Source organism: Sciurus carolinensis, chromosome 16, assembly GCF_902686445.1.
Source record: "Sciurus carolinensis chromosome 16, mSciCar1.2, whole genome shotgun sequence".
Taxonomy (NCBI): Eukaryota; Metazoa; Chordata; class Mammalia; order Rodentia; family Sciuridae; genus Sciurus; species Sciurus carolinensis.
This window is the reverse complement of record NC_062228.1, coordinates 399,744-411,117: the sequence shown is the minus strand read 5'-3', so window position 1 is coordinate 411,117 and position 11,374 is coordinate 399,744. Positions and strand designations below refer to the sequence as shown.

General features: G+C 55.2%; 1 protein-coding gene across 1 annotated transcript in view; it reads left to right on the top strand.

Moving 5' to 3' along the window:
• Positions 1–9,862, top strand: part of Cpne7 (copine 7) — a 15,909-nt gene extending 6,047 nt beyond the window's left edge. The window contains exon 6 of the mRNA XM_047528904.1: positions 9,731–9,862. Within this exon, the coding sequence (XP_047384860.1) occupies positions 9,731–9,862 (132 nt within the window). The remainder of the gene's footprint in view (positions 1–9,730) is intronic.
• Positions 9,863–11,374: the final 1,512 nt, after the last annotated feature.

The window sequence follows — 11,374 nt, the reverse complement described above, 5'->3', positions numbered from 1 at the left end:
TCTCAACCAAGGACACCTGGGGAGTGAGAGTGTCTCAACCAAGGACACCTGGGGAGTGAGAGTGTCCCAAACAAGGACACCTGGGAGTGAGAGTGTCTCAACCAAGGACACCTGGGTGTGAGAGTGTGTCAACCAAGGACACCTGGGAGTGAGAGTGTCTCAACCAAGGACACCTGGGGAGTGAGAGTGTCTCAACCAAGGACACCTTGGTGTGAGAGTGTCTCAACCAGGGACACCTGGGTGTGAGAGGGTCTCAACCAAGGACACCTGGGAGTGAGAGTGTCTCAACCAGGGACACCTGGGGAGTGAGAGTGTCTTAAACATGTACACCTAGGTGTGAGAGTGTGTCAACCAAGGACACCTGGGAGTGAGAGTGTCTCAACCAGGGACACCTGGGGAGTGAGAGTGTCTTAAACATGTACACCTGGGTGTGAGAGTGTCTCAACCAAGGACACCTGGGGAGTGAGAGTGTCTCAACCAAGGACACCTGTGAGTGAGAGTGTCTCAACCAGGGACACCTGGGAGTGAGAGTGTCTCAACCAAGGACACCTGGGTGTGAGAGTGTCTCAACCAAGGACACCTGCGGAGTGAGGGTGTCTCAACAAGGAACACCTGGGGAGTCAGAGTGTCACAACCAAGTACACCGGGTGTGAGAGTGTCTCAACCAAGGACACCTGGGAGTGAGAGTGTCTGAACCAGGGACACCTGGGAAGTGAGAGTGTCTCAACCAAGGACACCTGGGAGTGAGAATGTCTCAACCAGGGACATCTGGGAGTGACAATGTCTCAATCAGGGACACCTTGGAGTGACAATATCTCAACCAAGGACACCTGAGAGTGAGAGTGTCTCAACCAAGGACACCTGGGGAGTGAGAGGTCTCAACCAGGGACACCTGAGGAGTGAGAGTGTCTCAAACATGGACACCTGGGTGTGAGAGTGTCTCAACCAAGGACACCTGGGGTGTGATAGTGTCTCAACCAAGGTCACCTGGGGAGTGAGAGTGTCTCAACCAAGGACACCTGGGTGTGATAGTGTCTCAGCCAAGGACACCTGCGGGTGAGAGTGTCTTAACCAGGACACCTGGGAGTGAGAATGTCTCAACCAGGGACACCTGAGAGTGAGAGTGTCTCAACCAAGGACACCTGGGTGTGAGTGTGTCTCAAGCAGGACACGTGGGAGTGAGAGTGTCTCAACCAAGGACACCTGGGGATTAAGAGTTTCTCAAACAAGGACATCTGGGTGTGAGAGTATCTCAAACAAGGACCCGTGGGAGTGAGAGTATCTCAACCAAGGACACCTGGGGAGTGAGAGTGTCTCAACCAGGGACACCTGGGGAGTGAGAGTGTCTTAAACATGTACACCTGGGTGTGATAGTGTGTCAACCAAGGACACCTGGGAGTGAGAGTGTCTCAACCAAGGACACCTGGGGAGTGAGTGTGTCTCAACCAAGTACACCTGGGAGTGAGAGTGTCTCAACCAAGGACACTTGGGGTTGAGAGTGTCTCAACCAAGGACACCTGGGAGTGAGAGTGTCTCAACCAAGGACACATGGGTGTGTGACGGTCTCAACCAAGGACACCTGGGGAGTGAGAGTGTCTCAACCAAGGACACCTGTGAGTGAGAGTGTCTCAACCAAGGACACCTGGGTGTGAGAGGGTCTCAACCAAGGACACCTGGGGAGTGAGAGTGTCTCAACCAAGGACACCTGGGGAGTTAGAGTGTCTCAACCAAGGACACCTGGGGAGTGAGAGGGTCTCAACCAAGGACACCTGGGTGTGAGAGGGTCTCAACCAAGGACACCTGGGGAGTGAGAGTGTCTCAACCAAGGATATCTGGGGAGTTAGAGTGTGTCAACCAAGGACACCTGGGAGTGAGAGTGTCTCAACCAAGGACACCTGGGAGTGAGAGTGTCTCTCCAGGGACACCTGGGAGTGACAATGTCTCAACCAAGGACACCTGTGAGTGAGAGTGTCTCAACCAAGGACACCTGCGGAGTGAGAGTGTCTCAACCAAGGACACCTGGGAGTGAGAGTGTCTCAACCAGGGACACCTGGGGAGTGAGAGTGTCTTAAACATGTACACCTGGGTGTGAGAGTGTGTCAACCAAGGACACCTGGGGAGTGAGAGTGTCTCAACCAAGGACACCTGTGAGTGAGAGTGTCTCATCCAAGGACACCTGGGTGTGAGAGAGTCTCAACCAAGGACACCTGGGAGTGAGAGTGTCTCAACCAGGGACACCTGGGGAGTGAGAGTGTCTTAAACATGTACACCTGGGTGTGAGAGTGTGTCAACCAAGGACACATGGGTGTGAGAGGGTCTCAACCAAGGACACCTGGGGAGTGAGAGTGTCTCAACCAAGGACACCTGTGAGTGAGAGTGTCTCTACCAAGGACACCTGTGAGTGAGAGTGTCTCAACCAAGGACACCTGGGTGTGAGAGGGTCTCAACCAAGGACACCTGGGGAGTGAGAGTGTCTCAACCAAGGACACCTGTGAGTGAGAGTGTCTCAACCAAGGACACCTGTGAGTGAGAGTGTCTCAACCAAGGACACCTGGGAGTGAGAGTGTCTCAACCAAGGACACCTGTGAGTGAGAGTGTCTCAACCAAGGACACCTGTGAGTGAGAGTGTCTCAACCAAGGACACCTGGGAGTGAGAGTGTCTCAACCAAGGACACCTGGGTGTGAGAGTGTCTCAACCAAGGACACCTGCGGAGTGAGGGTGTCTCAACAAGGAACACCTGGGGAGTCAGAGTGTCACAACCAAGTACACCGGGTGTGAGAGTGTCTCAACCAAGGACACCTGGGAGTGAGAGTGTCTGAACCAAGGACACCTGGGAAGTGAGAGTGTCTCAACCAAGGACACCTGGGAGTGAGAATGTCTCAACCAGGGACATCTGGGAGTGACAATGTCTCAATCAGGGACACCTTGGAGTGACAATATCTCAACCAAGGACACCTGAGAGTGAGAGGGTCTCAACCAAGGACACCTGGGTGTGAGAGGGTCTCAACCAAGGACACCTGGGGAGTGAGAGTGTCTCAACCAAGGACACCTGTCAGTGAGAGTGTCTCAACCAAGGACACCTGGGAGTGAGAGTGTCTCAACCAAGGACACCTGTGAGTGAGAGTGTCTCAACCAAGGACACCTGGGAGTGCGAGTGTCTCAACCAAGTACACCTGGGTGTGAGAGGGTCTCAACCAAGGACACCTGGGAGTGAGAGTGTCTCAACCAGGGACACCTTGGGAGTGAGAGTGTCTAAAATATGTACACCTGGGTGTGAGAGTGTGTCAACCAAGGACACCTGGGAGTGAGAGTGTCTCAACCAGGGACACCTGGGGAGTGAGAGTGTCTTAAACATGTACACCTGGGTGTGAGAGTGTGTCAACCAAGGACACCTGGGGAAGAGAGTGTCTCAACCAAGGACACCTGTGAGTGAGAGTGTCTCAACCAAGGACACCTGGGTGTGAGAGGGTCTCAACCAAGGACACCTGGGAGTGAGAGTGTCTCAACCAGGGACACCTGGGGAGTGAGAGTGTCTTAAACATGTACACCTGTGTGTGAGAGTGTGTCAACCAAGGACACCTGGGAGTGAGAGTGTCTCAACCAGGGACACCTGGGGAGTGAGAGTGTCTTAAACATGTACACCTGGGTGTGAGAGTGTGTCAACCAAGGACACCTGGGAGTGAGAGTGTCTCAACCAGGGACACCTGGGGAGTGAGAGTGTCTTAAACATGTACACCTGGGTGTGAGAGTGTGTCAACCAAGGACACCTGGGGAGTGAGAGTGTCTCAACCAAGGACACCTGTGAGTGAGAGTGTCTCATCCAAGGACACCTGGGTGTGAGAGAGTCTCAACCAAGGACACCTGGGAGTGAGAGTGTCTCAACCAGGGACACCTGGGGAGTGAGAGTGTCTTAAACATGTACGCCTGGGTGTGAGAGTGTGTCAACCAAGGACACCTGGGTGTGAGAGGGTCTCAACCAAGGACACCTGGGGAGTGAGAGTGTCTCAACCAAGGACACCTGGGGAGTGAGAGTGTCTCAACCAAGGACACCTGGGGAGTGAGAGTGTCCAAACAAGGACACCTGGGAGTGAGAGTGTCTCAACCAAGGACACCTGGGTGTGAGAGTGTGTCAACCAAGGACACCTGGGAGTGAGAGTGTCTCAACCAAGGACACCTGGGGAGTGAGAGTGTCTCAACCAAGGACACCTTGGTGTGAGAGTGTCTCAACCAGGGACACCTGGGTGTGAGAGGGTCTCAACCAAGGACACCTGGGGAGTGAGAGTGTCTCAACCAGGGACACCTGGGGAGTGAGAGTGTCTTAAACATGTACACCTAGGTGTGAGAGTGTGTCAACCAAGGACACCTGGGAGTGAGAGTGTCTCAACCAGGGACACCTGGGGAGTGAGAGTGTCTTAAACATGTACACCCGGGTGTGAGAGTGTCTCAACCAAGGACACCTGGGGAGTGAGAGTGTCTCAACCAAGGACACCTGTGAGTGAGAGTGTCTCAACCAAGGACACCTGGGAGTGAGAGTGTCTCAACCAAGGACACCTGGGTGTGAGAGTGTCTCAACCAAGGACACCTGCGGAGTGAGGGTGTCTCAACAAGGAACACCTGGGGAGTCAGAGTGTCACAACCAAGTACACCGGGTGTGAGAGTGTCTCAACCAAGGACACCTGGGAGTGAGAGTGTCTGAACCAGGGACACCTGGGAAGTGAGAGTGTCTCAACCAAGGACACCTGGGAGTGAGAATGTCTCAACCAGGGACATCTGGGAGTGACAATGTCTCAATCAGGGACACCTTGGAGTGACAATATCTCAACCAAGGACACCTGAGAGTGAGAGTGTCTCAACCAAGGACACCTGGGGAGTGAGAGGTCTCAACCAGGGACACCTGAGGAGTGAGAGTGTCTCAAACATGGACACCTGGGTGTGAGAGTGTCTCAACCAAGGACACCTGGGGTGTGATAGTGTCTCAACCAAGGTCACCTGGGGAGTGAGAGTGTCTCAACCAAGGACACCTGGGTGTGATAGTGTCTCAGCCAAGGACACCTGCGGGTGAGAGTGTCTTAACCAGGACACCTGGGAGTGAGAATGTCTCAACCAGGGACACCTGAGAGTGAGAGTGTCTCAACCAAGGACACCTGGGTGTGAGTGTGTCTCAAGCAGGACACGTGGGAGTGAGAGTGTCTCAACCAAGGACACCTGGGGAGTAAGAGTTTCTCAAACAAGGACATCTGGGTGTGAGAGTATCTCAAACAAGGACCCGTGGGAGTGAGAGTATCTCAACCAAGGACACCTGGGGAGTGAGAGTGTCTCAACCAGGGACACCTGGGGAGTGAGAGTGTCTTAAACATGTACACCTGGGTGTGATAGTGTGTCAACCAAGGACACCTGGGAGTGAGAGTGTCTCAACCAAGGACACATGGGTGTGTGACGGTCTCAACCAAGGACACCTGGGGAGTGAGAGTGTCTCAACCAAGGACACCTGTGAGTGAGAGTGTCTCAACCAAGGACACCTGGGTGTGAGAGGGTCTCAACCAAGGACACCTGGGGAGTGAGAGTGTCTCAACCAAGGACACCTGGGGAGTTAGAGTGTCTCAACCAAGGACACCTGGGGAGTGAGAGGGTCTCAACCAAGGACACCTGGGTGTGAGAGGGTCTCAACCAAGGACACCTGGGGAGTGAGAGTGTCTCAACCAAGGATATCTGGGGAGTTAGAGTGTGTCAACCAAGGACACCTGGGAGTGAGAGTGTCTCAACCAAGGACACCTGGGAGTGAGAGTGTCTCTCCAGGGACACCTGGGAGTGACAATGTCTCAACCAAGGACACCTGTGAGTGAGAGTGTCTCATCCAAGGACACCTGGGTGTGAGAGAGTCTCAACCAAGGACACCTGGGAGTGAGAGTGTCTCAACCAGGGACACCTGGGGAGTGAGAGTGTCTTAAACATGTACACCTGGGTGTGAGAGTGTGTCAACCAAGGACACATGGGTGTGAGAGGGTCTCAACCAAGGACACCTGGGGAGTGAGAGTGTCTCAACCAAGGACACCTGGGAGTGAGAGTGTCTCTACCAAGGACACCTGTGAGTGAGAGTGTCTCAACCAAGGACACCTGGGTGTGAGAGGGTCTCAACCAAGGACACCTGGGGAGTGAGAGTGTCTCAACCAAGGACACCTGTGAGTGAGAGTGTCTCAACCAAGGACACCTGTGAGTGAGAGTGTCTCAACCAAGGACACCTGGGAGTGAGAGTGTCTCAACCAAGGACACCTGGGTGTGAGAGTGTCTCAACCAAGGACACCTGCGGAGTGAGGGTGTCTCAACAAGGAACACCTGGGGAGTCAGAGTGTCACAACCAAGTACACCGGGTGTGAGAGTGTCTCAACCAAGGACACCTGGGAGTGAGAGTGTCTGAACCAAGGACACCTGGGAAGTGAGAGTGTCTCAACCAAGGACACCTGGGAGTGAGAATGTCTCAACCAGGGACATCTGGGAGTGACAATGTCTCAATCAGGGACACCTTGGAGTGACAATATCTCAACCAAGGACACCTGAGAGTGAGAGGGTCTCAACCAAGGACACCTGGGTGTGAGAGGGTCTCAACCAAGGACACCTGGGGAGTGAGAGTGTCTCAACCAAGGACACCTGTGAGTGAGAGTGTCTCAACCAAGGACACCTGGGAGTGAGAGTGTCTCAACCAAGGACACCTGTGAGTGAGAGTGTCTCAACCAAGGACACCTGGGGAGTGCGAGTGTCTCAACCAAGTACACCTGGGTGTGAGAGGGTCTCAACCAAGGACACCTGGGAGTGAGAGTGTCTCAACCAGGGACACCTGGGGAGTGAGAGTGTCTTAAACATGTACACCTGGGTGTGAGAGTGTGTCAACCAAGGACACCTGGGAGTGAGAGTGTCTCAACCAGGGACACCTGGGGAGTGAGAGTGTCTTAAACATGTACACCTGGGTGTGAGAGTGTGTCAACCAAGGACACCTGGGGAGTGAGAGTGTCTCAACCAAGGACACCTGTGAGTGAGAGTGTCTCATCCAAGGACACCTGGGTGTGAGAGGGTCTCAACCAAGGACACCTGGGAGTGAGAGTGTCTTCAACAAGGACACCTGGGGAGTGAGAGTGTCTCTAAACAAGGACACCTGGGAGTGAGAGTGTTCTCAACAAGGACACCTGGGTGTGAGAGTGTGTCAACCAAGGACACCTGGGGATGTGAGAGTGTTCCAACCAAGGACACCTGGGAGTGAGAGTGTCTCTACCAAGGACACCTGTGTAGTGAGAGTGTCTCAACCAAGGGACACCTGGGTGTGAGAGGGTCTCAACCAAGGACACCTGGGGAGTTAGAGTGTCTCAACCAAGGACACCTGGGAGTGAGAGTGTCTCAACCAAGGACACCTGGGTGTGAGAGTGTCTCAACCAAGGACACCTGGGGAGTGAGAGTGTCTCAACCAAGGACACCTGGGAGGAGAGTGTCTCAACCAAGGACACCTGGGTAGTGAGAGTGTCTCAACCAAGGACACCTGGGAGTGAGAGTGTCTCAACCAAGGACACCTGGGGAGTGAGAGTGTCTCAACCAAGGACACCTGGGTGTGAGAGTGTGTCAACCAAGGACACCTGGGAGTGAGAGTGTCTCAACCAAGGACACCTGGGGAGTGAGAGTGTCTCAACCAAGGACACCTGGGTGTCAGAGTGTCTCAACCAGGGACACCTGGGTGTGAGAGGGTCTCAACCAAGGACACCTGGGGAGTGAGAGTGTCTCAAACAAGGACACCTGGGAGTGAGAGTGTCTCAACCAAGGACACCTGGGTGTGAGAGGGTCTCAACCAAGGACACCTTGGGAGTGAGAGTGTCTCAACCAAGGACACTTGTGAGTGAGAGGGTCTCAACCAAGGACACCTGTGAGTGAGAGGGTCTCAACCAAGGACACCTGGGGAGTGAGAGGGTCTCAACCAAGGACAGCTGGGTGTGAGAGGTTCTCAACCAAGGACACCTGGGGAGTGAGAGTGTCTCAACCAAGGACACCTGTGAGTGAGAGTGTCTCAACCAAGGACACCTGGGGAGTGAGAGTGTCTCAACCAGGGACACCTGGGAGTGAGAGTGTCTCAACCAGGACACCTGGGAGTGAGCAAATGTCCTCAATCAAGGACACCGGGGATGTGGAGCAGATCTCATCCAAGGCACACCTGAGAGTGAGAGTGTCTCAACCAAGGACACCTGGGTAGTGAGAGGGTCTCAACCAGAGGACACCTGGAGTGAGAGTGTCTCAAACCAAGGACACCTGGGAGTGAGAGTGTCTCAACCAAGGACACCTGGGTGGTGAGAGTGTCTCAACAAGGACACCTGGGAGTGAGAGGGTCTCAACCAAGGAACCTGGGAGTGAGAGGGTCTCAACCAAGGACACCTGCGGGTGAGAGGTCTAACCAAGGACACCTGGGAGTGAGAGTGTCTCAACCAGGACACCTGGGAGTGAGGGGTCTCAACCAAGGACACCTGGGGAGTGAGAGGGTCTCAACCAAGGACACCTGGGAGTGAGAGTGTCTCAACCAAGGACACCTGGGGTTGAGAGTGTTCTCAACCAAGGACACTGGGAGTGAGAGTGTCTCAACCAAGGACACCTGGGAGTGAGAGTGTCTCAACCAAGGACACCTGGGAGTGAGATTGTCACAACCAAGGACACCTGGGTGTGAGAGGGTCTCAACCAAGGACACCTGGGTGTGAGAGGGTCTCAACCAAGGACACCTGGGGAGTGAGAGTGTCTCAACCAAGGACACCTGGGAGTGAGAGTGTCTCAACCAAGGACACCTGGGAGTGAGAGTGTCTCAACCAAGGACACCTGGGAATGAGAGTGTCTCAACCAAGGACACCTGGTAGTTAGAGTCTCTCAACCAAGGACACCTGTGGAGTGAGAGTGTCTCAACCAGGGACACTTGGGTTGTGACAGTACCTGAAGCAAGGACCCCTGGCATTGTTACAGGGGTTGAACTTTCGACACCTGTGGAGCGACCTTTCCTCTACCAAGGACACCTGTTGCACAGGGTGAGGAAACGCCTCTCTGAGCCTCTCCTCTTCCTCGTATTCCTCACCCCTTGCTTCCAGTTCTTTCTTGGCTGCTGTAAGATGGCTCTAGTTTTGGGTTTCCCCTCAGCCCGTTGCCTCAACCCTGAAGGTAAAGTGTTGCTCTTGGAAGGTCCTGGTTGACTCTGGTGTCAATTGGTCACTGCGTGGTAGATGGACTCGTGGAGCACATTTGGCCTCTTCATGCTCCTGGCCCTGTGGACCTCATGCTGCCGTCTCTCTTCCCTAGACACGTGTGCCAGCCTCCCGACCCGGGGCCCTGGGTGCTCCCCAGCACAGTGAGCCCAGTGGCCGCAGTCCACTCTGTCCTGGCTGCCCAGTAGAGTTCTGAGGCACCACCCCATGCCAAAGGCCACGGCCTTTCCTTGTTTCACACCCTCCACTTGTTGTCCTGAGCCTGAGCGACGTTAGGTGTCCCTGCTGTTGTGATGGCTTTGCTGAGATGTAGCTCAATGCCATCTTTTGTGGACTGATTGTCTGTGTCCTTCCTGGAACTCAGGTGTGGAAATCCTAATCCCCCTCACAATGGCATCTGGAGGTCACAAGGGTGGAGCCCGTGAATGGGATTAGTGTTCTCTTAAGAAGAGACCCAAGAGCTCACTGTCCACCCTGTGGGGGTACAACCAGAATGTGGCCACCTGTGGACCAGGAAGTAGCCCCTCACCAGAACCACAGCTTCATCTCCAGCTCTCCAACTGTGGAAAGACGCCTGTCCACGGTGCTCTATCACAGCAACTCACAGTACGGAAGACAGAAGTTCCGGTACCGGGAGTTTTTCTAGAAGAACAGAAACTTAAAGTAGGGCGGGGGCTGTAGCTCCGTGGGGGAGCATTTGCCTCGCCACGTGTGAGGCACTGACTTTGATCCTCAGCACTACATAAAAATGAACAAGTAAAATAAAGGAGTGTGTCCACCTATAACTACAGAAAACAAAAATAGAAAAAGAATTTAATTTTTGTTGTAGGTGGACACATTGTCTCTACTTATTTATTTTCATGTAGAATCTGATTAGGTTCTGAGCACTGAGGCCATTTCCAGTGGTGGAGAGGACCCCTGCGGGTCACCACAGCTCTGCAGGGCCCGTGCAGGCCCCCTGAGCAGCGAGGACCCCGGCTGCGCGGCCTCGGGAGGTGAGGCCACACAGGCAGGTGCTGAGGTGCCTACGCTTGCCGGACGAGTCGTGGGCCCAGGGCCAGCTCTGGGCTGCGCCCCCACCCCGTGCTGCTTGAGTGACCTTCTACGTGAGCGCTGAGGAGCCCCTTCCTCCTGTGGCCCAGGGCCGAGGGGATGGAGAGTAGACCAGCATCTTTTCCTCCCTGGCCCCATAAGCTGGGAGGGGACAGAGACTGGGGATGTGGGAAGGAGGCAGCCCCTCAGTTTAGGGTCTGCCCAGGGTGGCCCTGCCTTTGCAGGTCTGCGGAGCCCTGCTGGGGGGCCCTCCTGACGCCGCTGCCCAGCGAGGCACAGCAGTCACAGCGGCTTCTCTGGACCACTCCGGCCAGTCCCAGCGGCCCAGAGTTGAGTGGCAGCAAGGCCCCTGGGAGGGATGCTGCCCTCCGAGGAACCTCCTGAGTCCGGTGGCCAGGCAAGCACTGTGAGCCCGAGGGGCCAGGCCCGCCCCTCCCAGAGGAAGGGCTGGGAGGAGCAGGGCCTCCGGGAGGGGCCCGCGGGGGGTAGTGAGACGCAGTGGTGGGGGGCCCCTGCCTCCGGGGGGCCTGTGGGGGCCTGGGAAAGGGGGAGTTGGAGGGAGCCTGTGGCTTTAGCGGCTCCAGAGGAATTCCCTAGCTCGCGCCCCAGCCAGGCTGCCCTGCGTCCTGGGCTCTCCGCTGGGGGGCATCTGAGCATCTGCCCTTGCTCAGGAGCGGTGTCTGGGGCGGGCAGGGGCTGCGCTGGCCTGCTGTGAGAGGTGACTGCCCCTCAGGCCCCCAGCAGAAGTGCAGGCGGGAGCCTTCTCCCCCGGGAGCAGTGGGGATGTGGTGGGTGAGAGGGGACAGCGTCCGTGGGGGCGCCTTTCCCTCACAATCCAGCCGCCACACACCCAGGGTGCTGCTTCCCTCTCTCGTTTTGAGATGCTGGGTGCCAGAAGCCAGGGCTATGCCCCAGTCTGTTCCCGCCGGGGGCAACAACAGGAAGTGCTGCTATGAACATTTGTGTACAAGTTTCTGTACAGATTCACAGGTGCCCTGCATACTTTTTGGTATGTATGTTTTCACAACTAAAATAAGTAATAAAAAGAATGGTGTGCCATCTCCAAGACCAGACATGGTGGTTGCACAGTCCGGCTGCTGTGCCA